We start from the raw sequence: 26,950 nt of genomic DNA, 5'->3' as shown, positions 1-26,950 counted from the left end.
TCTCCTTCTGTTCTTTTCCTTTCCAGTGTCCCTTGGTTTGTGAGTCTGCATCCCACGTCTGCATCGACAGAGAAAATAACCCACTGACAGGGCCAGGTATGATTCATACCCTGAACACCTGTAATTTCACTATTCATTGCTGAAACGATGGCAAATTTGTTCTCAAATTTTCCTTTTGTCCTACTTTATATTTTGATTCTTTGTCCACATGAAATAAAAAAAAGTTATTTTACAGGAGAAAAATATAAAAATACACCCTGTCATGGTTTTATAGGAAGGCTTAAAACAATTCACATAGATGTTATTGCAATGCAGCTTTGTGCTTGCAATTAGCATATTCCTTTTTCTGAAGGTCCTTAACTTCAAATTGATCTGAACTGACCATTTACAAGATCTCTTCTTCCTCTTTGCTTGAAGAATTTATTTTTTTTCCTGCTTTTATTAAACAGGAGTCTTGGTGTTTTTAGGCAGCGAGAAAAAATAGTGGGAGGTATCTGACAATAAAGCAAACCCTCTCGGGTCATTGTGGATGAACGGAAGACAAGCAAAATACACTATGCTAGCAGCATGCAATTCATTTAGTGGCAACACAGAAAGCTAGCCCTCTCACTGGTAGAGAAAGAAAGAATTGTAGAAAAAATGAAAGACGTGGACAGAAAAGGGGTAGACTTATAAAGGTCGCAAATCCTTCTGTGTAGAAACTTCACGGGCCTTGTTCAGAGGACACTTTGAAAACTAGTTTCCTTTTTTCATCCCATGCATTAATTTGTTCCACACATCAATTTTCTCTTTTGTCCAGATTCCCCCCCCTCCAAAAAACAACAACTTCCCAGCAGCCCTACACCTATTGTCATGGTGTCATTGCCACTTACTGTTTCTACTGTAATTACCTAGTGAACTGCAGCCATGTTTGCAGGTGCACATCTGCAGCTTGTCAAAACAATACCCTCCCTGCAGACCCCGCCAGATTGAGTAATGCAATTTAGTCTTCCACTTTTATTACCTTTCACAATGAGCATATAGGGAGAGAGGGGAGCCCACGCACAGCGCATCTCGGGAAGTCATTTTCTTAAGAGGTGTCGGGGAGGGACACGGAGGCGCCTGATTGGTGGTCAGATTAGTGTGGTGGCAGGCGGGAGTTCAGGGGTTAATCTGCTTCTCTGACAGAGGGGGAAGTCAGCAACTGTCGCTCTTCTGATTAAGGCTGTGCCTTCACCTCCTTCTCTCCATGTGTCACTTTCTCCCCATTTATTTGTATCATCCATTTCACTTTCTCTAATGCCCATGCCAGCAATGTCTGAATATCCCATTTCATTTAGTTGCAATTATGAACCCTTTCTGCTGTGATTCCATGGCCAGGCTTAACCTTAATCATCATTAATTTAAAAATCAACTTCAGCAGCATAGAAAAATAATAATAAGCTTCTCCATAGCCCATTTGGCTTACAGTTATTGTCCTTCAAAAGAGCTCTGTTGTTTGTATGTACCTGGGTTTATAGTGTATCCATACCATAGAAATAGAATAAGAGTAGAAAGGACATTCACATTGAAATCAACATAGCAGGATGGTCAGACCGTTGGCCATTTTTTTGCGTACCGTTGCCATTGCAAAGAACACGTTGTAGCGGGCTAACTACCGCGTAAACTTCCATATAAACCAACTCACTGAGGTTTCGCAACAAATGAGCAGTGGAGAAATACAAAGCATGGAGGGGCGTCTTTTGTGCACTATGTCTGTTTCCTTGCTGCTAGAGAGGAATTTAGGATCGATGGATTCAAGTGCTTCATATTTGTATTGGTAAGTCATCAAGAAAACGGAGTTCTCAAACCAGTGAGTGTGACACACTGATGTGTGTTGTCACCATAACAACTAACAACAATCACCATATTCTCTTGGACTAGTCAAATGACAACCGTTCTGCTCGCATTCTATTTTTTACCATTCCCTAAAATTAGCCTTTTTAATAAAATATCAAAATGTTCTTGCTGTTTTAATGCTGAACATATATTTCTTAGTAAATAAAGATATTTGCTAAACAGTGATAGAAACACTTTTGGTGCAGAAGGTCAGAAGTGTCAATGTTCAAGAATTTTGCCACACTGCCCCTGAGCAATGTCATATGGTGCTTCATTTCAGTGCTTATCATGGTTACTGTAGCTATTAGTTTGTCCAATTTTTTTTCTTTTCTAAACAAATCCCACAAAATGACCAAACACTCTTTCAATACTTTTCTGATTTCTTTACCCCATCTCTGGCCCCAAGTTTCATCCTTAAAAAAGGCTTTCCTAAACAGCTAGGTTTTACTTTACACAAGCACATTTTTTAATTTGGATTTCAAATGATTGCCAAAATTCACTTAGAAACCAGCATTTTTGTTGTTAAAAAAACAGTTGTTAAAACCAACCAGCCAACATACTTACTGATGACATTACTATATAAGAACACTCACTGTAGTGCGCCTTCTTGGAGCCATCTGCATTGAAGGGCATCACTGAACTTAAACACTCAAAGACAAATGACGTAGCACTACCAGGATTAATGTCTTGGGCACTTAGACACAGACAGATGACTTTGAAAAAAGGACAATCTGGGACCAGATCAGGGTACAGTGCACTTTGATGGGTTTGGTATGGGGAGCGTTTTCTGTGCTGTCAGCAGGAGCAGAAGTGCGTCTCCCACTTTTGAATTCAAGCAAAAACATTTTACTGGTGCCATTCATGTTTGACTGCCTAGAGTGAGATTGTCAACGTTTAACTCTGGGTGCTTCAGCTCCGACTTATTGAGCGACTTCCTTTATGATTGCAGCTCTGGAAAGGAAAAGGAGTGGTAAACACTGTTCAAGGCACACAGCTTTCTTGCCCTCTGCTGCCAGCATGCAGATAAGAGCATTAGAGCTGTTTTTCGTTTCCAGGCTCCAATTGCTGCTATTTGCCACTCTCTACAAAAATGAAGGAGATGGAGCTGAATCTGAGTAGATTTTATTAGGGGGCTAGTGGTAGGGTTAGCAAGCAAAGTTTCAGAATGATTCAACTATCTCTTTAACCTAATAAACAAGCAATTAAAATGGAAAGGGAGGAAAAAACATTAACAAGGCAAAGTATTTTAGTATTTCAGTCGGTATTCTAGTCTGCTGTGTTGCCACAGCAGACTAGAAAGAGAAAGGCCTTGGAAGATGAGAAACACCTTATCAATGGCAGACACATTTATTGATTATTGCATTTAATTTGTGCTTCATACCTCATGTGACTTTTGAAGAGTTTCTGTCTGTAGTGTCCTTGACGGTGCCAGCTGCCATAGTTGTTTTAGAGCTTCTATTTTCGCTTTGTAAAATTTAAAAGGTTAGAATTATCTTTGATGAGAACATGTTGTATTTTCTGCTGTGTCAGATGGTTCAATATATCTTTCTTCCTTCTCACTTTGTCTCCTACTCTCAGTGTTCAAGAACCCAATATGCAAGGTGTACAGATTTCAAACAGTGGACAGCAAATGGATGCTTGTGCGGGAACAAATGGAGGAGTGCACATTGTCCTTTAGCATCCCCAAACAGCTGCTCTCACTGTATATTCAGGAGGACCTAAGCAGGTAAGTCACTTTGAAATACTGCAGATCGTGTGGATGTCACTGCCAGCTTTTTCATTGCATCAGTTAGCTCGTTTCCAGTTCAGTTTGTGCAGGCTTCAACTAACTAGCGAATGAAGAACAATCAAAAGTTCAAAGTAAAACTCCAACCGGGTGTTGCCTCATTATGTGTAGAGTAGGTAAGTGTAGTTTCTAGACCATCGTTCCCGACCCAGTTCACAGATGTAAATGATTGTTTAAAAGGTCCGCCTATATTTGGTGAGGGGTGAATTATTCAAATCTGCTTAACACTTCAAAAGAGGCTCCTCTGCCCATGTATCCAGAAAACGACAAACGTCTCTTTCAGACACACTCATGCACACCTTCTCCCTGTCCTCTCATGAAGCTTTATAAGAAGGCTCCTGGAACATCCTGCCACTGGTGTGGAGTTAGACCAAAAATTTAAGTTAAATTACTCCTTCAGATTTCAGGCCTGGTAAATTTGGTGACATGGGTGTGGATTAATACTTGAGGTCCCTGAATTCTGGGGGAAGCAAACATTCTCTGAGCAGCAATTTTGTCTCTCATGGAGTCAAGTTAGTATTGGCCTTTTCTTCCAACGTGCCATGGGCGATCATGGTCTGACTTCATGCTGTGCACAGCGCAAGTCGTTTTCCACACAATGGCAGGACACAGTAAAGTTGGTTACCTTGCTAAGAAGCCTACAACTCGTCATTGAACAGCTCACTGTTGCGTCTCCTTCTTCTTCCATTACTCCCTCCAGTATTTATAGCAGAGCAGATTGACTGCATTAGCCTTCATAGCTAACAAGCTGCTAACTTAAGTGTCGCGCTTGCGCAGTATACCAGTTTCGGTCCGTGACTCGTTTGGTAACTACATGCTAGCATCTACCGTCTCTGTGTGTGCACCAGTACACCCCATCAGGCTTGACCACCGGTGATCCTAACATACTCGCATCCACTGCCTCTCCACGAACAAAGCGATGTCGTTTCTATCGATACGGTTTAATGTTGCATTACATGACCCATTCCTTCTGTAAAGCCATGCCTGTGTTTGGATCTCTCCAGACGTAGCGCCGCCGGGCCAAACATTGTTTACAATTTAATTGTTATTAACACAGCTGTAAGTATGAGAGGGAAACCTGTATTGGTACCAGTGTTTCCGCTGGTAACTCTCTCTTATTGCGGCCGCCACGGCGAAAAACAGATTAGAAGTTATTAAATGCAACTAACTTCAGTTTGTTGAGTAATAGCGTGTAAGACGGAGACTGCTGGACCTGGGCGAGAGATGTAACCCATGGCCAGGATATCATAGTTCATAAAAATGCAGCGCAGTGACGATACAGACATTTCATAGCCTACACAAGACGTATGTAACGGCGCTTACCCGCCAAAGCGCATTCGACCCGTGCTGGACCCATTCATAATGAGTCAGCCGTCACTCTCTGAGTAGCATACTTCAGTCCATCGTACTCCCCTCTCTCCCTCTGTCTCCCTATGTCTTTTGGTCTGTTTTTTTTTTTTTTTAAGATTTCGGTTTTATTTTGATAGGAAAACTGAAGACATGAAAGGGGAGAGAGAGGGGGGAATGACATGTAGGAAAGGGCCGCAGGTTCGGAGTCGAACCTCTATTATTTACCAACTGAGCTATCCAGGCATCATCTTTCTCTTTTAATCAGTTATTGTTGTTGAAAACAAGTGAAGTAGCTTTCTCAGAGATAGATGCAGAGCTATATATCATGTAACGCCATTCGGCGACGCAAGGAAAAATTTGGGTGCACCTAAATGTTGTGCTGGTGCACCTAAATAAAAAAGTTAGGTGCACCAGTGCAACCAAGGCAAAAAGTTAGTCTGGAGCCCTGCATAGGCATGCAAACATACACACACACAGATTCAGATGATTTTCTTATACTCCCATTAATACAAAGAATAGCTACAAAACAATCTACTCATAGATTTTTATGAACTTGGTGGTGGGAGGAGAGTTTGATTTGTAATCACCGTGTGCACCTTAAGGATCACACAGAGTTCAAGGACACATTCACATGCACAAATATACAGTGTGATCATACCCTCCACCCACATAAATACACATAGAAACACTTGCACAAACATAATTGACCGATTGACAAGACAAGCTTTGGTATCTGATGTGTGGTGAGCGTCTGGCGTCGTAAGGCTGCCGTGCATCACCCAGGTGGGTGCTACACATTGGTGGTGTTAGAGAGTAGTCTTCCCTTCTGAAGCGCTTTGAGTGTCTATGATAAAGTGCTATATAAAATGTAATGTATTATTATTATTATTATTATTATTATTATTATCAGTGTACCTGTCTAACAGACAGTCCACTCACATTCCCAGACCATGGTTCCCTCATGTCTCTCTGTTTCTCTAACCCTTCTTTCTGTTTGAATAGAAGATGGTCTCCTCTGCAAACGGATAATTTAAATCACAACTAAATTTAGAAGACACTTACAGAATAATTATTTAATGTCTTATCTGTATCATACAGCTCATAAGCAAACAGCAGGCTCTAAACCATGACTACCATATACAATGTTTGTTTATTAACAGACATGTATACCGTATCACCAGCTTGGTTGTTTAGGCACCTCTCCTATAATCCTCTTTAAATGTTGTCTTTCTCCACGGTGCCTCTCCATTAAACCGATTCTGTCAGCCAGCCTCACACTGGTGTAGCTCGATGTTTTTAATGATTCAGTTAGTGAGGCAAAGTTGTGAGTGCAGCAGTGGATGGTGGGTGGCTTAGTGTGCTTCCCCACTCTGTGATAATCTTGAATGTTTCTGTGTGTGAGTGTGTTAGTGTGTTTATTGGAGCACTTTTCTTTTCAAATGTCTGCTGTAAAATGCAACACCAAAGGACCTGAGAGAAGTTGTGACTTTTTTTTTTAACATGGATATAGTTAATCAGCCTACACTTGCTCTTATCGTGCCCTTCCCCAATCACACCTTTACTCTTTCCAGACAATAGCCCTCTGATAAAGGAGCTGATACCATATCCCTCTAACCTGCACCCCACTGCCTAATAACCCTCATTTAGCAAGCACATGTTTCTCTGTTGTTTTACCCATTATCTATAATTTAGACCAGGATTATCCACCCTGACCTCATCTCCAGACCCAACACAAAATAACAGATCTCTCAGGAGACAATAGTCCACTGTGATGCACAAATAGCAGTGGCTGAGAGGTATAGTTAGAGGTTAAGATCATTGTGAATGGTTGCAATCTCTTAGAGAGGATTGTTACAATTCAGTACCATGTAACATTTGCTATATAAACCAGACAAATGTTAGATTTTTTTCTTTTTCTATTTTTCATTTACAAATTTTTTCTCATTTACAACAATATGCAAATCTAATTTCTGTGACTATTGCACAAAACAACTTTTGAATACACATGTATATTTTTCATTGGTCTCTGTTTAAATCCCTTTATAATTAAGAACGGTTTCAAGCACTATTTATACGCCAAAAGGGAAAATGATGCTTCCTTCGAATAACCTCAAATCAAACACATGCCTGTACTGCTGCCTGTACTGCTGCCAGGCTGGTGCCTATGGTACTATAAGCTTCCTTTGCTTATGGTAATCTGAAATGTACTTCCTTTGTGAGGAGGCCTCCTGTCTATCTTTCTATGCCATAAGCATAACTTACTTACAACCACCTGCAGAGCGTGTTGGCAGAGCCACCCAGCATGTGGCACCTTATTGCCTTGAGGTTGTTTCCAGCTGCATGTTTGTTTAGAACTAGAAGAGGCGAGGGATAAGGAAAATGTTTCAAACCGTATGTGATCAGCCATTTGTTTTACAGCTGGTTCAGTTGTTTATTAAGACGGGCTAGAATGTCATTTGCAAGTGTTTACTGTATGTATCTGTAGTTAGCTTATTGCATATGCTGGGTTGTGTATTTAAAGAGTCAGTTCACCCAAATTAATAATGAAAAAAAAATCTCTGTTACCTCTTGTGGTGTCAACCCATGCCGATACTCTTTGATTTAATTTGCCAGGTTTTGATATATCCCCCCCTGAGATTTCTGCCTCTCCCCTATTCTCGCATTGCCAGACCTTCCTCCACAGCGCTACGGAGGAGGGTCTGGCTAGTCCACACAACATTCCTGGATAGGAGGAAAAACTTGCTCTGGCATTTCTTTAAACCAGTCTCAATCATCTTGTGTGGTGCTTAGCGCCGGACGGCGCAACGGTGCCTCTGCAAAATGACCTTGGGAAGGAACTTGTTTTGGTGTAACGTGTACGTTCAACGGAGTTTACAATGCCAACACAAAGAAAGCGGAAGGTGAGGGACATCTGGCCGAAAACGAGGGACATCCGGCAGAACATCTGGTGGCACCGGAACAATCCCATAAATGAAACGTTTTTTAAGCGGAGTTTTGAGCCAAAAGCGATCTCCGTGCACAAGTGTTTTTAGCTCCAGTAGAAGAGCTAATCTCCGTTTAAACTAACACGCCCAAACCGCATAGCTCATCAACATTCTTGTATACTGGGCATGCGTGTGCCGGGCTAAACAGGAGGCAGCATGTATACTCCGCCCATTGCTGGTAGTTGCCATGGTAACATTAGTAGCTGAGTCTCAGAGACCCAATCAGGAGGCGAAACATTGGCGTGCGTCAGTGTTGGTGTTTCCAAAGGTCTCTGTTTGCGGCCGTTGAGACTGCAACACAACCCAGAGATTCCAAACCAAAACAAAGTCAGAAGTGTTTGTAAGTTTCTCTGGTTTAGGGGCTCTGCAACGCCAGAGCAATGTGTATGCGAGGTGTAAATGTAGCAAAATATATTTGTTTTAAAACCAAAACGTAGCAATGTAAATGTTGCCATAGACTACTTCTCACCTAATACATTGGAGGTGAATGCAATTTCTTTGTGGTGCTCACTATAGCCTGACCAATACTGAATTTTTGAGGCAGATACAGATATCCATATTTATATATTTATTTATAGATATATATTTATTTTTAGTTTAAAATCTAATAACAATGTTTTTTGTTTTTTTTTGTCTTTAATTGTGACCAAGCTGCATACTAAGCAGTAAATTTTTACAACCTTAAAGTGCTCTCTGGTTGCCAACTATGTAATGGAGACACTGTTCCTGAGTTACATTCTGCAATGCAATTTCTTATTACTTACTTAAAAAATAAAGACATTTAAACAATCTGGATAATTCACAGGCCTGGCTGTAAACAGTTTTTAGTGAAACTACATTCTAACAAAGAAATAGTAAACTCTTGACAGCATGGCTAGAAACCACTAGAGATATATGAGAAAATGTTTTTTTTTTTTGTAATATAGCTGAAACCCACCCCTTTATAACATTGTGGGTTTGATAATAAATATGACCTTGACTCACTCTGTCTCTCTCTCTCTGGCACTTTCTCTATCGCGCTCTGTTGTGTTTTGAAGTACTTCAAAGTAATCTAAAAATAACTTCCTTACCTGAAGGAGACAAGGAAATAGTCTGGAGAGGCTATCGGCGCCTAACGCTTTGTTGTAGTAGTTGAACTACAACAAAGAAATAACTACTACATTATGCATTCAAACAATTATGCCTGGTCTTAACAATAAGTTGAATCAACAAGCATGCAGCCTTTCATTTTAAGACATACAGTATGCAAAATGTATGAGATATAATCACTTAAAATTGGGCTCGTTATCATGAAAGCAATGCATATGACCGTGTATTTGTTATCCTGAATACCATGTTGAACCTCTTTCAACCTCTAATTTCTATAATATCACTGCAATTTACTTTTCAATGGATGCGGGAGGGCTGGTTTCTGAATGATACTGTCCATCTGATGTTGCCTTTCAGATGCAAATAAAAAGCCACTGAAAGAGACTGTACTTCCTAGCAGGGAATCAGCCACACACACACAAACACAGACACACAAAGCCGCTGTTATTTCGTAAAGAAGGGGCACAGATGATTTTAGCGTTAGGCAGGCACCACTAGATTAAATACAGGCAACGGATCACTCCAGTGGCACCAGTAGAGACTGGCTGGGTTTATTTTATACGTAATGGTAAAAGAATGGCAGGAGCAGGGGAGGAATTTGATAGGGCAGAGTGGATAAGTGGGCACCAGCTACTAGCCTGAGGTTCAGCAATGTGTTTATCTGGCTCAGCACAGTGGGCTTTGGGACGTTATTGTATGCATGTGTGTCTGCGCCAGTATGTGCAAGGCTGTGTCTGTGTTTTGCCAGGATTGTTAGTGTTTTTTTTATACCCAAACTAGAAAACATTAATAAAGGAGTTTGGGAAGCAACTTTAGATCAGCCTTACACTAATACTCACTGCTTTTTCTCCCTTAAATTACAGTAGATTGTTTCATGTGTAATGTCGGTTTTAAACACAAAGAAGCTAAGCAGTAAAAGAAAGCAAGCCAAGATTCATTGATGATATGTTTAATATCAATTAAAGGTCCTCATAGATCTGTGTTTATCTGTAGGGTGCAGGACCTGAAGGAGCTGGGGGAGCTTTCTCCTCACTGGGACAACTTAAGAAAAGAGGTGATGACACGATACGGAGGAATCATCAGCTCCTACCAAGAGACTTTGGCTGAACTGGACAAGATTACGGGTATGACTGCACCTGCTGCTAAATTTTACATACATACCTGTGTCTACACATGCATTCATGCACACGCGTACAAAGGCGTTTTACTCAAAATCATACAAACACACTTAGTTATGAATTAGTTCCAAGAAGTTTGGAATGTCCTTGGTTTCATAGTTGTCTTGACCTTTGCTGAGTGTCACTTTGTTCTGATATGAGTGTCCAGGTTTTCTGGTTCGGTATATGATAATATTTTTTTTTTCTGTTCTTATGATGGTTTGTCCTTGGATGTACAGAAAAACTCTCTCCAAAGGTTTGGAATGCAACATCATGCATACCGTTGTACTAGGACAAAATAGAAACCTGGCAAAAGTTTGCAGATGGCAGACTTTTACTGTAATGTGTGGTCCCTAAATATAGAGACATTATGGGAGTAATTAAAGGAGTGAGGTGTATTATGTAATCTGGCCCGACCTGTCCCTGTGTTAACTCTGTTATAACCCGATCATAGTTCAAAACACTGCAGCGGCCCCTAACCTTTTAGGTTAAGTCTAAAAAGAGAGGACAAGTTTAAGTTAAAAGATGGATTCTGGGTGATTTGTGTCAGTGGAATGGAAAGCTTAGTGAGAGGTTGTTTCATTTATCTACTTGATGTCAAAGAGTTTTAATAGCAACACAGGTTTCATCAGGGGCAATTGAAATGTGTGTGCCCATGTGCTCTTCAGTGTTTTGTTGAAATAAACATTTGCAGTGCACATACAAATAATGCAATTTTCTGCCATGTGCAAACAAAAACATGAGTCTTGCATCTCATTTACAAATATTCTGTGTTCTACTTGGTATGCAAATAATTTTTGCACACTTTTTGCAAGTGTTTTACATAATAAAATGAATCCACTCAGTTAGCTCTAATGTAGTGTACAGAAAGTAATTAGGCTGTTTCTCATTTTCCTCTGACACTGAACAAGGAAACATTGGACATGCGATTATGCCACAAAATGCCAGTGTGGTGAAAAATGTAGGTAATGTTTTGCTGTGTTTTATTACTCAAAATAGGATGAAAACTTATACTACATATGAACATACGTAACGTAATATACTTTATATACAGTGGTCGTTGTCCTTAAACATGCACAAGCGCAAATCTTATTGTACAATACAACAGTACAGTGCGTACATTATCAGTCTCTGTCCTCTACTGAACTTAATAAATTATTACAAATGAAAATAATAATGGGAATAACAAACCAGACATTAAAAAGCTCGTAGACTGATCTCCATAATCTCTTCTTATGCATATTTTAGTTTCCTATGGGCATAGAAACATCATGGCTACTGATTAGGTTAGCTCTGATTTATTTCTCATCCCCATAATGAGATATTTGTATCTGCTGCTTTTTTCTTTGCCTAGCTGATAAGAGATGATGTTGGCTAAGCCTCTGAACTGCCTGCCTGATCTCTTAGGGCGGGAGTTGAGGGTGAGGGGAATGGATAATGTGCCATTGGTCATTATGGTTCTTGACAAATCCCTTGTTTGGCGCAGATGCTGCAATGCACAAAGGAACCCCTGCCCAACTCACAACTCTGGTCCAGCCCTGCATTAACTTAACAGGATGACAGACAAGTTGGGTGGGCCAGCTTCTGCAGATTAATTATTGATAAGTAATTTCATCAAAAAAGGCAGATAGTAGAGACACAAAGAGACAGTGTGTGGAGGTGGTTTGAGCGTGAAGACCAGTGGATTAGCAAAAACAGGGGAGAGAAGGAATGACAAGATTGTTACTCAAAATAAGCAAATGGTGACAAAAGCATTGAGTGGCGTCCGTCACAAAAGAAATTAATGTAAACAATCAACAAGCATCGTTGCTGTCTTATCTTGTATATACATACAAATCAATACTTTTAAGGGATGTGTCAATATGTTACTTTGAAAATGTCCATCATATAATAACTTAATGTAATCAGGACGTCTTTCATGCTTACACACACAAATTTCTATCATATTTTATGGTAATGTGTTAGTCTATATAGAGCAATACAAAATTAATGGGAAGATGCAGAATATAGAATGCTTCCATAGTATAGAGTTTATAATCTCCACATTTTATTATTTTTTCAAAATAGTTTGGTTTTGCATTTTTGCAAGTGAGCTTCGCTGTCCTTACATAGGATATTTGTGCAGTTATTTTCATTAGAGACTGACTTGAATGCATATGATATAAGGTCAATCAAGTCAGAAGGATTTTCAGGCAAAAAAGAAGAATCAGTGGTCTGTGCACATTTCATGGGTCAGATATAGGTTTTTCTTATTATGTTATGTTTTTTGTAAGCACAAAAATTTAAATCAAGTTGGAAAACCTGCTGGTAGAGGAAGAACAATCCGCTGGGAGGTTTAGTTAGAGTCCCCATGTTCAGGTTCCATTTTTATAAATTTTTAATGATGAGCTGACCTCAGCAAACACTTCAGATACTCTAATAACTGTATTCCATTCATAAATTAATCATCCTTACTTTCATTGTTTACCGGGTGGCAATTTAAAGGCTCAGAAGCAATCTTGTTAGCGCAGTGTTTGTTGGACCTCCAATACTGCCAGCACTTCTCCTCACAAAACTGTCAGTCACTGTTAAACTCCATTTAGGGGATAACTTCAGCTTAAGGCCCGGACAACAAATTGCAGATTGAGGCTCATACCTTACTCTTTCTCTCTCTCTCTTTAATATCTGTATTAGAACATCAGTCTCTGCAGTCTGTTGCCTCCAGGTAAAGATGTTCAGCTGTGGAGTGCTTACATTTTCTGTTTTCCAGGTTATTACAGACAACATGAAAAATGGTAATGATAAAAAAAGCCCTTAAAAATAATGACCAAAATGTTAAAAGACATAAATTGGATCAAAGTTTTTGAAAAAAATGACCCTCTTGTCCAATTCACACTTCCCTCAGGCTGACTCCACTGCTCACACAGCATGTGTCCAATCCTCCTCTATGTCTACAACATATCTAAATGTTGATTGATTAAAAAAAAGCCTGCTGTGCTCTCAGCACCACAGGAGCATTAAGATAAAACCCTTAACAAGCTACAGACCTACATTGATCTGACAGACCTTACTTACAAGACGCTGTTGCTGTAGTTTGTGATCTTCTCAGCTTGTCCTCGGGCAGACATTTATAATAGCATAGGAAAAAGGTTGCTCATCTTCTAAAGGATCCAGTAGAACAGAAAAGGGGCAAAGACCAAAGGAAATTACATGAAAGATTAAAAGAAGAGATAGTGGCCAGATGTTGGTCAGTATTGCTGGTATCCAGCCCTTCTGTCACATAGCCAGCCCACCTGGGCAAACAGATGGGGATCTGATATGGCTAATTCATCTAACCCACAACGGTCACTAGCTCGATTAGCCTGGTCCCTAGAGCTCTACAGCAGACAGTGAGAGCCCACTGAGCAGGGAGGAATGACAGCTTAGCAATCGACTGGAATGTTAGGTTTTGGAAACAGCTCCTCCTAGCACAGAAATGTGTTGACGTGCAGACCAGTTAGATACTATCTGGGTGAAGACAACTGTATATAGGTCAGGAGTTTTTATTAGCCACAATATGGATGGCAATGTTGGTCTGTCGACTGAAATGCTCAACAATTGGATGTATTTTATATTTTTGTACAGACATTCATGGTCCACAGAAGATGAAGACTTCTGACTTGATCCCCAGAATTTAACTCCACCATGAGATTGACATTTTTTGAGTTTTTAGATTATTTGAAGGATTGCTGTGAAATTTGCTACAGATATTGAAGGTCGCTAGAGGATAAATTGTAATGACTTTGGTGATCCTCTCGACATTTCATTTTATGTCATCATCTGGTCAATGGCCAATATCTGCAAAACTAATGATATTCCCCTCAGTCTTAGCTGTACTTTGTGTTTAGTGGTAATTAGCATGGTAACATGCTCAACTTAGATTGTGAACCTGGTAAATATCACCTGCTAACATCAGCATGTTAGCATTGTCATTGTGAGCATGTTAAAGTGATGGTTTGGAGTAATTTCACCCTAGGTTCCTTTGCACCATGACCTCGAGCCAAACACCCCCCCAGAAGCTTTTTTCACCTGGGTCGAACATTGGGAGAGTTAGTGTTATCAGCTGAATAGCTTAGCGCAGGGGCTAACGGATCCAGGTTTGTATCTCGTAAGTTACTCCACTAATAATGCCCGAAATGATACCAAACTTCTACACTAGTACAAATAGTTTATGCACTCATAAAACGATGGATTGGAAAGTTTGTAAGTACACCAGAAGTTTATGTAAATAACACTTGCCTGCTGGCTGCTGCTGCTGTTAGCGGTAGTAAGAGCGCTTAGGGCCGTCTACAAATTACCATACCGAAAAGAGATACAACAAAAATATTTATTAATTTAATGATTAAATAAGGTAATGTCTCCAAACTTATCTCAATTATAACTTGTCTCCTGCTAGTTAAACTACAGCACTTACTTTAAAAAAAAAAAAAAGTTAAATTATAAATATTTTTATGTTTAAGCTAACTCATCCAATGTTCAACCCAGGTGAAAAAAGCTTCTGGGGGGTTGTTTGGCTCGAGGTCATGGTGCAAAGGACCCTAGGGTGAAATTACTCCGAACCATCACTTTAAGCATGCTGAAATAAGCATTTAGCCGGCCTATTCAATTGGTGGCCCGCAAGCCACATCCGGCCAAGAAGCAACCACCGTTCAGCACAATCAAATAATTTATATTATATACAACATAGGCTATCCTTTATTGTTTATAATATGTCATCAGTGTGGTATCTTGCCCAATTTGCTCTGGCACGCAGAGAAAATAGACCAGATGTCAAAATATTGCTGCAGATCATGAGCAGGCAGGGGAGCTCTGGGGACTTCACGTCCTGTTGGCCTGCCTGAACAGCCCAATCGTTTAACATAGGCAGCGACAGGAAGCAGGCAGGCTTTGGGGGGCTTCCGCCTCCTGTCTGTGTCTGTTTCTTAGAAATAGCCTAGTATCACTATTTGTGATTGTGTTTTTGAAATTACGTACTTGTTCCACATATATGTCAGTCTAAGCGAGAGAGATGAGCAGACACACACAGACACACAAGCAGACTAAAAATGTCTGGCCCATCTACATTTTGTGGGTTTTGATATTTGGCCCAGCTGAATTTGTAAATGAATAGCCCTAGTGTACAGCCTCATAGAGCATTGCATGGCTGTAGTTCACTCTCTCAGCAGCCTTAATCTCCGTCACCAAGTACTGTCCTCACTTAATTTTAGGTCACCACAAGCAAACCTCTCCCTCCCCTACAAACCTAGTGATCAGTGATCATAAATGTATTTTCTTTGATTTGTCTGTAAATGCTGACCCTTAATGTCTTAAAAGAACATTGCATTCCCACATCGTAACTCAGAATACAGCTGAGGCCTGTACTACGAAGCAAGATTTGGTGTTAACGAGGTAACTTCAGGTTCAACCCAGGGTTTTGTGTATCACGACATTGGTTCACTTCTTACCGGGTTCAATTGCCGTGGTAACTTATGCTGAACACCTAACCTGCTCGGGAGCATGTTATGTTGGAGATTAGAGACCAACCGGTGTAAAAGCATGCCTACTGACCAATCAATACTCGATTGATAACGGCGTCACCGTTCTTAGATCAGAGAGAGAGAGGGGTACGCTCATAAAAGTTAAAACATTTAGAGACAGACAACCCCGTTAACATTCCCTGATGGGTATTTTTATTTTTTCAGCAGAGGGAATTACGTAGGCCTATAGGCTATGTGTTGTCTTTTTGAGCCGTGTGTTGCCAATGCGCACATCGGTTTGAATTATGTTTTTATATATTTTATTTGCTCTCACGATCGCTTACCAATGCCAGGGTTGCAACTGATAATATAAGCTAAAGCAACGACAGTTTATGGAAAACACAAGTGTAGTCATGGTGAGGTCTTGTGCCTGACTGATGGGGAAGTGAAATTGATAAGTCTTGTAATTTACACATTTACGTCAGCTATTTTTGTTGCCAGCTTTTCTTCCTGTTTTAGGAAGCAGCGACTGTATTGCATTTTGCCTGTAAAACCATGTCTGTGTTCTTCATATTTATGTAGAATTATAGTTTGTTCTTCTGATGTAAAATATGCGGCTCTGGTAGATGTTTGCGATTGGTTGTGCTGTGCAAACACCGCCTCTTTTATGTGAACGCGCGCGTTGCTGTATTGGGAAACCCTGGGTTGACTGAACTAGTTGATAATAACTGTCCTGACTCAGTTTATGCAGGACCACGGTTGTTAGGTTTGGTTATGTATAGAGCATTGTATGGTCAGGCACCTGCATATGTGGCTGAGCTACTTCAACCATATTTGTCAGCTTGCTCTCTTAGGTCTAATATGTTAAATTTACTGTCTGTTCCACGCACCTGGCTTAAGACCCGTAGTGATCAAGCTTTTCTAAACTTTGGAATGCTCTGCCTCCATCCTTATGGTCGGCTGTATCTGTGGACTCAAAAATCAGATAAAGACCTACCTATTTAGACAGGCATTTGGTTGACCTGTCTGCACTTTATGTATTATTATGTAATTTTAATTGTGTATTGTGTTTTTATTATTTAAATAATTTTTTTTATTCCCCTATAAATCACTTTGTGATTTTATCTGTGAAAAGCGCTTTAAACATAAATTGTATTTCTACACATGAAGCTTATGTTTTGTCTTCACTAAATGTAATCAACAGATTGTATCTTCAGTGGTTTAAATGGCATCTGTTTACATTTGCACTTTAATAAGTAGCAGCAAATCTGTTATCACTTTAGGAAGAAGACATGATGATTGTCAGTGCTTGAAAATAAGTCACATCGCTGTCCGCTCCAGCTGAGTCATACGTGTTATCTATTTCCGAGGTAACACATTTCAGCTTGAGTGGGTCAGCAGTTTCAGCATTATATACTTTGATGGAAGTGCAGTGGATTTGTTTTCATGTTTGGCAAACCTACCAAATGATGTTAAAAATCTGTGGCAGGTAACTTATTTTCTCATCTTGATTCTGTGTAAACATAAACCTCCTGTAGCACTGAGGCTTTGATTGGTGCATAATGGTCTGTTACCTCGAAAGTAATTAATGAACAGGATGGAAGAGTGTGTACTGCATAGTTTAGTTCTTAACACAAAGAGAGAGTATGGGCACATGTCAGATAGAAGAGCTGGAAAGTGTGTATACTTTGTCTTTTTTGTCATTATGCTGCAATTAACATACATTGTGAGCTACAGTACAAGGAGCACACTCTACTTAGGGCTGGGCGATATATCGATATTAAAAATATATCGATATATTTTTAAATGAGATATGGAATTAGACCATATCGCATATATCGATATAGTTCAAATGTGATCCTTGCTCCCATAGATATATACACAGATGTCGCCTTGAGGTTCTAAACATACGTCAAAACCGCCGCCATCTTGGAACAGGGGTGCGAAGCATTCAGATCAACGCTAAAGATGCCGGACTTTTGTACTGCTTAATTATGTTTGATAGAGGAAATGAAAAGAACAAACAGCAATGAATAACATTTAACAGGTGACAATGTGTTTTATGATTATGTATGCCGCCTTCGACCAGCAACCTGAGCTCCGGCGGCAGCGGGAGGCGGAGAGCTCCGTGGCCGGCCGCAGCGTCTCTTCCCCCGGGAAAAACACAGCTTTGCCTCGCTGCTGCGCCGGTCCCGCTGATCCAAATCGACCAGCCAAAGACAGAGTGGTGATCGGTAGGATCTTACACGTAGTCCAGGACGACCTGTATGTCGATATCGGCGGAAAGTTCCACTAAGTTTGCCGGCGGCAGGCGGACAGAGAGAAGCTACAGAGGGGCAGCAGAGACCGTCTGCAGCTGCAGGATCTGGAGCTCAGTGCCCGTTAAAATGACATGTAACGCATAAATACATACAGAAATAAATAGTGGAGGAATGAGCCTGGACATTTCAGTCTGTTTTAAACTTCACCTTGAAGCAGAAACTCTTAGTTCAGAAGGGTGAAGTTTCCGTTTGGACTCAGATCTGTGAACCGATCATAATAAATATTCTTTGTATTAACACATTAATTAGTTTCTTTGTTTTGTAGTCGATAGTTCATCTTTTAGTTTACTTAAGTGGAAGCAGTATCAAGTGGAAGAATGGGACTATAAACCTAGGCTTACAGGCATGAGGCATTACATTTTGAACAAAGTAGATTATATTAATATCAAAAGCTTAATTGACCTTTGGAACGAATCACAAATATGGAGCTTTGATTTCAAAAAAGGTACTCCTGTTATACAGTATTTAGGTTTACATTTTATTGTTATTTGAACAGCTGAGCATTTAATCATGAACCAGGTGAAGAAACCGGTTTATTATTTATTTGATTTTGCAACTGTCTCTATGAAACTACTTGTGACATGTCATATTTGATTTTGGCTTTGACTGAACATTTGCTCTCACTTTGCGGAAAAAAATATCGGGATATATATCGTATATCGATATTCAGCCAAAATATATCGGGATATGACTTTTGGTCCATATCGCCCAGCCCTAACTCTACTTCACCTTAATATTTGGAAATCAAAGCAGAATTTCAGCCAATGACGCAAGCCTTTTTTGGTGTTGCTAGAAGAACTGAATCATTGTTGACAACATACTGCAGATCAGTCAGTGAAATTTGAGTATTTTAATAAATCGTTTAATTATTCATTTAGCTGTCATATATTCACATTTTCATAATTAGGTTACTGAATTTGAGATATATAGAACCAAAAAGCTATCTTCTCCACAATAATAGTCATACATACAGTATATACTACATATCTCTTCATCTACGATAATATTAAAAGGTTATGGTAAAGTAAAATAAGACTATTTGTGTTTTGCTCCAATGCTAATTGAACTCTCCTCAAGAGAGATCATCTTGGGAGATCTTCAATGGGGGTAAATAATAACCTCTGGTTCAAAGGAATGTTATGTGTTTCCCTCATCAGCAAAATCAGGTTGTCGGACTAAAACAAAACTGTTTGGATATCCTCATAAGCCACAGTCTTTGTGGGAAGACAGACAGAGGAACGTTAAAAACTTCATCAACAGACAATTCAATGAAATGACCTCACACCAGTGTTGCCAGTGGTGTGACTCATATGATCTAGTATGTGATCACAGCACAGCCAACTACATATGATAAAGGATCATGTCAGAAGCAAAGAAAAGGAAATGACCACTGTGATGTTATAAAAAGAACATTGATATAGCACCACAGAATGCAAAGGTCTATGCAGTGTTATACCAGCTAGACAAACATGTCTGAAAGGCCTAAAGAAGTTTACTTATAATGAAAATGACCAGATGCAACTCCTCAAGCACGTATTTGCATATTTACTCACTTCCATGAAATTAATCTACAGTATTTGTTGCATTACAGTTTGGATTAAAGAATTACATCAACATGCTCAACATACTACATCAATAGTCCACCATGACCTCGTAATTACTTTACGCATACAAGCTGGAAAACACGTAACTTGTACTAGAGCAGTTTTTACTAGTTTTTTTTAACTCCTTCTTAAATCCTTGGATAGGAAATTCAAAGGCATGTGTCCTAAAAGGGAATTTAATTCAAAGTTTCAATGCCAAACTAGAAAATGAAACTTTGTGATAGGAGAATTTCTGTTCAGATTTTTGGTCTTGTGTACCCTTTTCGAATACCTTCATTTTGAATGACTTACCTCTGCTGGAAAACATCACAACACTTCTAAATTGCCTCCTACATTTTTCTTTGATTGTTGTTGAAAGCTTTGCCTCATCTCAAAGAGGCTCATCAACCCTATTTATATATTCAAGATTTGAGCTCCCAACATGAAGTGTCAGATAGTGTTTTTAAGCCAGAAACAGTGTCATTTGTCAGAAAATTTTAATTGGACATTTTGAGCAAAGTAGTGGCTGCAAGGTGCTTACAGTTTTTTTGGATTGCTTAAGCACGATTTTCAAAACAGGGCCCATGTTTTCAAAACATTACACACAATTAGCACAACCACACACCCAATTAGCAAAACACTACAGATCCTTTGCATAATTAAACACTCTTGTAAAAACTATACACTTTTGTTTAAAAACCACACTTTGTTACCATATGAAACACACACGTTTCACATTACTATACTCTGTTTGCACGAGTTACACTCTTCTGTGATAAACCTAAAACACTTTTAGCACTTCTACTTCCCTATGATTAGAGTAGGCTACCATCAACAAAGTACAAATATAATGTAAATTCACCAAACACTACACAAGACCAATGTTGCAGACTGAAGAAACTCATTTATTTCTCAACACGCCCAAAATGTTGACATGGAGATTCATAATACTGTAACAAAATGTCACTTTACGTATTGTACTGTAAGTTTACTGTAAAAAAAAAAAAAAACTAGACATTGTCTCTTTGCCTAGCTGGATCTGGCCAGAGAATTTCATCAACATCACAGGCAATGTTGTCATTACCAAGACACCTTGGAAAGAAACGTCTTGAATGACGAATCCATCCTTGCATTGCTGCTACCTCCATCTGGTCACAGGCCTCCTCCACGGCTTGGATGAGGGGTACCTCAGCCTGGAGACGGAGATCATATACCTTCCACCGCCATGCCGAGAAAAACTCTTCTATAGGGTTGAGGAATGGAGAGTATGGTGGAAGATATAAGACGGTGAAATGTGGATGTTGCTGAAACCAGTTCTGAACCAGAGCAGAGCGGTGGAAAGACACATTGTCCCAGACAACAATGTATTGCATATGATCGATTTGATTTGCTGCTGTTATGTTGTGCAATTGGTCCAAGAATCTAAGTATGAGTGCTGTGTTGTAAGGGCCCATATGGGCATGGCGGTGGAGGACCCCATTCTGTGTAATGGCTGCACAGAGTGTTATATTACCCCCACATTGCCCTGGGACATCGACTATAGCCCTGTGGCCAATGATGTTTCTTCCCCTCCTTCGTGCTCTCGTCAGGTTGAACCCAGCCTCATCTACGTAAATTAACTCATGCTTTATCTCCTCTCCATCCATTCGTAAAACTCTGAAGAACAGTGTCAGGCAAAATTGTGTAGTTCAGTGTAGATGTATTATACATATTACAGTACAGTAAAAGATTATGAGACAGTATGCAAGATCACACTGCTAAAGTGAATATATACCTCTGCATAATCATGCCGCAGTCTTTCACCCTGTCGGAATTGCGCTCAAAAGGCACTCAATTTTTTTTTTAGGATGTGTGCCAGTGTTGATGTTGAAACTGGCATGGTTATTGACAATGTTAGTTTGGAGCTGATTGAGTGTTATAGCATTGTTGGCCAAAACCATGTTTACTATCTCCCTCTCTTGCTGTTCTGTGAACATACGAGGCCTTCCCCCTTGTCGTTCCTGACCCTCAATCCTATGCAGAAAAAAACCCAGTATACAAAAGTACAGTAATTTCACAGGAAAAGGTAACAGAAGTGCTGATAGTGCATAGAATACAGTACTGTAAGCAGTTACTGAAACCGTGCAGATGTGTTTGATATGATGATATTTTTACAATACCTATTTTCCAGTCAAAATGTTCTTATCACACTTGCCACTGTGTATCGGCTTAGATTTGGCTGTACTCGCAGTCCAGCCTCCCTCAGCATCAGGCCATGGTTGACAACGTGGTCAACCAGTGTTGCGCGGATCTCATTTGTCAGATTCGGTCCTCTTTGAGCACCTTTTTGTCTTCCTCTTCCTCTACCTCTACCTCTACCTCCAGCATGGCCTCCATCTCTTCCTCTTCCTCTGTTGATTCCTCCTCTGTTGATTCCTCTTCCTCCCCTTCCTCCTCCTCGTTCTCCTCGTTCTCCTCCTCGTCTTACTCTTTCTCTGACTCTTTCCATTGTGCTTGAAGACCGATGAACTCACCTGCTGCTTTTTATAGTGCTTATACACCTGATTGGTGTGTCTACAATTAGGCAAACAAGTGTTTTCACACCTGATGACTGTGTTGAACCAATTGGTTGGACGGTGCGGTAATTTGACAGTCAGTGCTTTGGTATTGCAAGGAAGTGACTTCATGATAGATTTTTGTGTGTAATGTATGTTAAGTGTGTTTAGTGTTTTGCAAATCACTGTGTGTAGAGTTTTGCAACAAGTGTGAGGTTGACAAAGTGCTTATAGTTGTGCAAATATGGGCTGATGTTTTGCTTCTTGAGTGTAAGGTTTTGCTAATAGTGTACTACTTTTAATTTTAGTGTGTAAGCAATCCAAAAAAACTGTAAATGATAACACTGCATTAGAGGATATTATAAGCAGTTGATTGAAAATTAGGTACTTTTGAGACGCTTGTTGATATTCTTTATCTGACATATATAGATGTGTGTTTTATTATCTTGCATGGACAATTAAAAGTGGAATGCAGCAGAGAGTCAACAGGGAGCCCGGGACCCTTAGGGGGTCCTCAGAGTTACTGCAGGGGGCCCCAAGTTATTGTTTTAATCATTTAAAAAAAGTTAATATTTCTGAAAATATACATAAACATGTGTCCAATATATTAATATATAACATAACATAACATACTAATACAAAGATAAATCAGCCTATTTGTGATTTGTTTTTAAAGGTCCCATGACATGGTGCTTTTTGGATATTTTTATGTAGTCCTTAGTGGTCCCCTATTACTGTATCTGAAGTCTCTTTCCCGAAATTCAGCCTTGGTGCAGAATTACAGCCCCTAGAGCCAGTCCCACAATGAGCTTTCCTTAGTATGTGCCATGTGGAGGGTGGGGGTGTGGCCTTGACCAACTGCCACTTTGCTCGTTTGAAAGCCATGATGTCTCTCTCTCATTCGTGGGCCAAATTCTTTGGGCGGGCAAAGCAGAGAAAGGGGAGGTAATCTTGCTCCTTTTGGCCCATCTGAGCTTTCATTTTCTCAAAGGCAGAGCAGGATACCCAGGGCTCAGTTTACACCTATCGCCATTTCTAGGCACTGGGGGACCATAGGCAGGCTGGGGGAACTCATATTAATGTTAAAAAACCTCATAAAGGGAAATTTTCATGCCATGGGACCTTTAAATTGACACAACATTGATGACAGGCTTATTGGCCTGTAGGAAAGGTAGCCACTAAGGTAGCCATCCACAGATACAGATAAGCTAAAGGATTTATTGTATTTAAAACATTTACATGTTTAAAACATGTATAAATATATGAATATCAATTATTTTAATATATTGCATGCACCACAAAAAGTTATGTGTAAAGACTTTAGGCCACCCTACATGTTATTGTAGGCCCAATTTAATATGCAACTCAATTTTCATAACATACTGTACGTAGTGGTGGAGTTCTCTAAGGGGTCGTTGGCCTAAAAAATTTTGAAGACCCCTGGTTTAGAGGTTTAACATCATTTGAATCATAACCCAGTGCCAAACAAAGAATCATTTGTAGTTTACTGTTTTAAATAGCCTTTGTGTAATCTGTGACATTAAATGTTATAATCATGCTTTCTTTGGGAAAATAGCTGGGTAAATTGGGCTCTACTAATTTAAAACGTTAAGCATACTTAGTAAGCAAGTGACCACTCACTGGAGACGGATTAAAAATAGTCATCAGATATCATGCCGTTGTACTTGACAGTGTGACATATACTTGTGTCTCTGTTTTATTTTTTAGGTCATTCTTTCAAGCCAAGCTGCTGCAAAGCCCAGAAATCTCTGGAGTTCATCCCAATAAACTTGCACACCCAGCGGATGAGGGTGACGTGCCCCAGAAAAACAGGTATTACACTACTGCTTTAGACTTTTGTTAGACCTATTATTATACATAATACTTACACCTGGCGAAGGTAAGTCAAAATTTTCACTTTCTTTTAGCTTTGTTTTTGGTGTCTACCAACTAAATGTGCACCAGCTAGTTGCTAACTTTGTCTGTTTGCTGTTTGGAGCTGAGCAGGTAGTATACACACAAACCGCTGCCTACTCAAATAGTGCTATGAGAGCGGTAACAGTGATCTAAAACAGTAAAATTGCGTGCCGAACAGCTAAACAGTGAGCTGAAACTAACTATAAAACTCCATAAAGCCGAGGGAGAGCAGCAGATTCAGGTGATAATTCTCTGTAGGATTATCACTGGGAGCTCTTTCATGTTGTTACATTATTTTTCCTTGTCATCTCATACATTATTGTTATAAAAAAAAAAAAAAATGAAAGCCACTTTAAAAACATTTTACCGTTCTGCTCAAAAGCAAATTGGCTTAACAGCTGTTAAACATGAAACTTCCAAACAGAAAAAAACAGGTATTATGGGAAGGTGGTTTCATATGCAAACATTTCTATGAGCTGCTGTGGGTGTCACCTACTGACTTCTCCATCTGTCAGAGATACTCTGAGGGCTCAGACAGGGTGGTTTTAGGTCATCGCTCAGGTTGAAAGGTGAGAATTAACTTGGCCTGAGAAAGATGGACAAAACACTAATTAAGCCCTTTGCGTTTTTTCCTGAGAGAAAGACTGGTCCATTTCCTCCACCGCTGCTCTCTAGCTATTGGCCTGGAACTGTCTAGTGTATTAAAGCGACTAACTGCTGCCTCACTACCTGTGAGTGGGTTCCATTTCAACTATACACTCGATGATTGATGGGAAGTTGAAGACCTAAACACACAATTTGAGTATGACATAAATGGTGCTTCTTTTAGTGAAAACATCAGGTATGACAAATAAAATAAGTAAAATCAAGTCATCTTACAGCCCTGAAACTGTCTTGTATTGTCAAAATCAAGATAAAAGAAGCCTTTTAGGAGTTTGTCAATTGATTAATGACACTGATAACTACCCTCTGTGGGGCCAATTCACACCTTTACTCTATTCCAGGTGTGTGTGTGTGTGTGTGTGTGTGTGTGTGTGTGTGTGTGTGTGTGTGTGTGTGTGTGTGTGTGTATAAACTCCACTATGTACTGTATACTACAGAAGGACCTGGTGTACCTGCAGGATACACACAGCTCCCATCGGCTTCATGATGTTAATTAAGAAATTTGGGTACACAGTATATAAATATACTGAGTCACAAAACTTTAATTAAAAAAAAGAAGGAATGTGTCACACAAATAAGTAAATCTTTAAAAATGTATATCAACCTCAGTCCACTAAATGTTTTATTGAATACACTTTTATGCATAAGCTGTCTCCTATCCTCTTGACCTCACCTTAAACATAGTGTGCATCATCTTACATACAAGTCAGTTACAGTACAGGTCTACAGTAAATTCATGAAAAGGGACCTCACTTGACACGTGCAGAAAATTATTCAAATGTGAGTTAATTCAATTCAATTCAATTTTATTTATAGTATCAAATCATAACATAGGTTATCTCGAGACACTTTACAGATAGAGTAGGTCTAGACCACACTCTATAATTTACAAAGCCCCAACAATTCCAACAATTACAGTAATTCCCTCAAGAGCAAGCAGTGCGACAGTGGCGAGGAAAAACTCCCTCTTGGGAAGAAACCTCGGACAGACCCAGGCTCTTGGTAGGCGGTGTCTGACGGGCCGGTTGGGGGTGTGATGAACAGTGGCAATAATAGTCACATTAATAATGGAACAGTGACTGGATGTAGCGGGAAGCTGCAGGGTTCAGCAGGAAGCTGCAGGGTTCAGCAGGAAGCAACAGGGTTCAGCAGGACGCAGCATGACATTGCAGGGCACCGCTGAGCTCGGCAGGGAGTGCAGCAGGACCACGGCGACAGCTGCAACCAGGATCTTGGTGCCAACGTTCTCCAAGGAAATACGATGGGGGGAAAAAACATAAGGACTCCGGGGAGTAAACTCCCCAGAAGCTAGGATTAGTAACAAGCATTTCTGGGACAGGATACACACAAATAGTAATAGTAATAGAAAGGGAGAGGAGAGAGCAGCTCAGTGTGTCAAAGGAAGGAAGGAAGTCCCCCGGCAGTCTAGAACTATAACAGCGTAACTATAACAGCCTAACTAAGAGAGACAGGTCATAAGGAGAGGTAGCTTTTTTGGGCTTAGAACTCTCCCCCTGCCGGATCGGGCTTGGCTGGCCTGCCTCCCTCTACTTTGTTATGTATTATTAATCTAACAATTATGAAGAGAAGCAGGTGGGCCAGTTAGGTGAACACTGCAACTCCTCACTCCCTAACTATAAGCTTTATCAAATAGAAGAGTTTTAAGTTCATTCTTGAAAGCGATTACAGTTTCTGCCCCCCGAACCCAGATCGGGAGCTGGTTCCACAGGAGAGGAGCCTGATAACTGAAGGCTCTGGCTCCCATTCTACTTTTAGAGACTCTAGGTACCATCAGTAACTCTGCATCCTGGGAGCGCAGTGCTCTAGTGGGACAATAGGGTATTAGGAGCTCTTCTAGATATGATGGTGCTAGACCATTTAGAGCTTTGTAGGTCAAGAGAAGGATTTTAAACTCAATCCTGGATTCAACAGGAAGCCAGTGCAGAGAAGCTAATACAGGAGAAATATGATCTCTTTTCTTAGTTCTTGTGAGAACATGCGCTGCAGCATTCTGGATCAGCTGGAGAGTCTTAAGGGACTTATTTGAGCAACCTGACAGTAGGGAATTAAAATAGTCCAGCCTGGAAGTAACAAATGCATGGACTAGTTTTTCAGCGTCGTTTTGAGACAGGATATTCCTAATTTTGGCAATGTTACGAAGATGAAAAAAGGCTGTTCTTGAGGTTTGTTTTAGATTGGCATTAAAGGATATATCCTGATCAAAAATAACTCCTA

General features: G+C 40.0%; 1 protein-coding gene across 6 annotated transcripts in view; it reads left to right on the top strand.

Annotated features, from left to right (window-relative positions):
• The window catches only part of inpp4b (inositol polyphosphate-4-phosphatase type II B), a 165,680-nt gene that overhangs the window by 90,119 nt on the left and 48,611 nt on the right, over positions 1-26,950 (top strand). For all 6 annotated transcript variants that reach the window (XM_028600625.1, XM_028600617.1, XM_028600608.1 and 3 more), the window contains 4 exons: positions 27-96; positions 3,436-3,583; positions 10,060-10,190; positions 23,864-23,968. In XM_028600625.1, coding sequence (XP_028456426.1) covers positions 27-96; positions 3,436-3,583; positions 10,060-10,190; positions 23,864-23,968 — 454 coding nt within the window. The remainder of the gene's footprint in view (positions 1-26; positions 97-3,435; positions 3,584-10,059; positions 10,191-23,863; positions 23,969-26,950) is intronic.

The sequence above is a fragment of the Perca flavescens genome, chromosome 2 (assembly GCF_004354835.1).
Source record: "Perca flavescens isolate YP-PL-M2 chromosome 2, PFLA_1.0, whole genome shotgun sequence".
Taxonomy (NCBI): Eukaryota; Metazoa; Chordata; class Actinopteri; order Perciformes; family Percidae; genus Perca; species Perca flavescens.
This window is presented reverse-complemented; position numbering and strand designations above follow the sequence as displayed.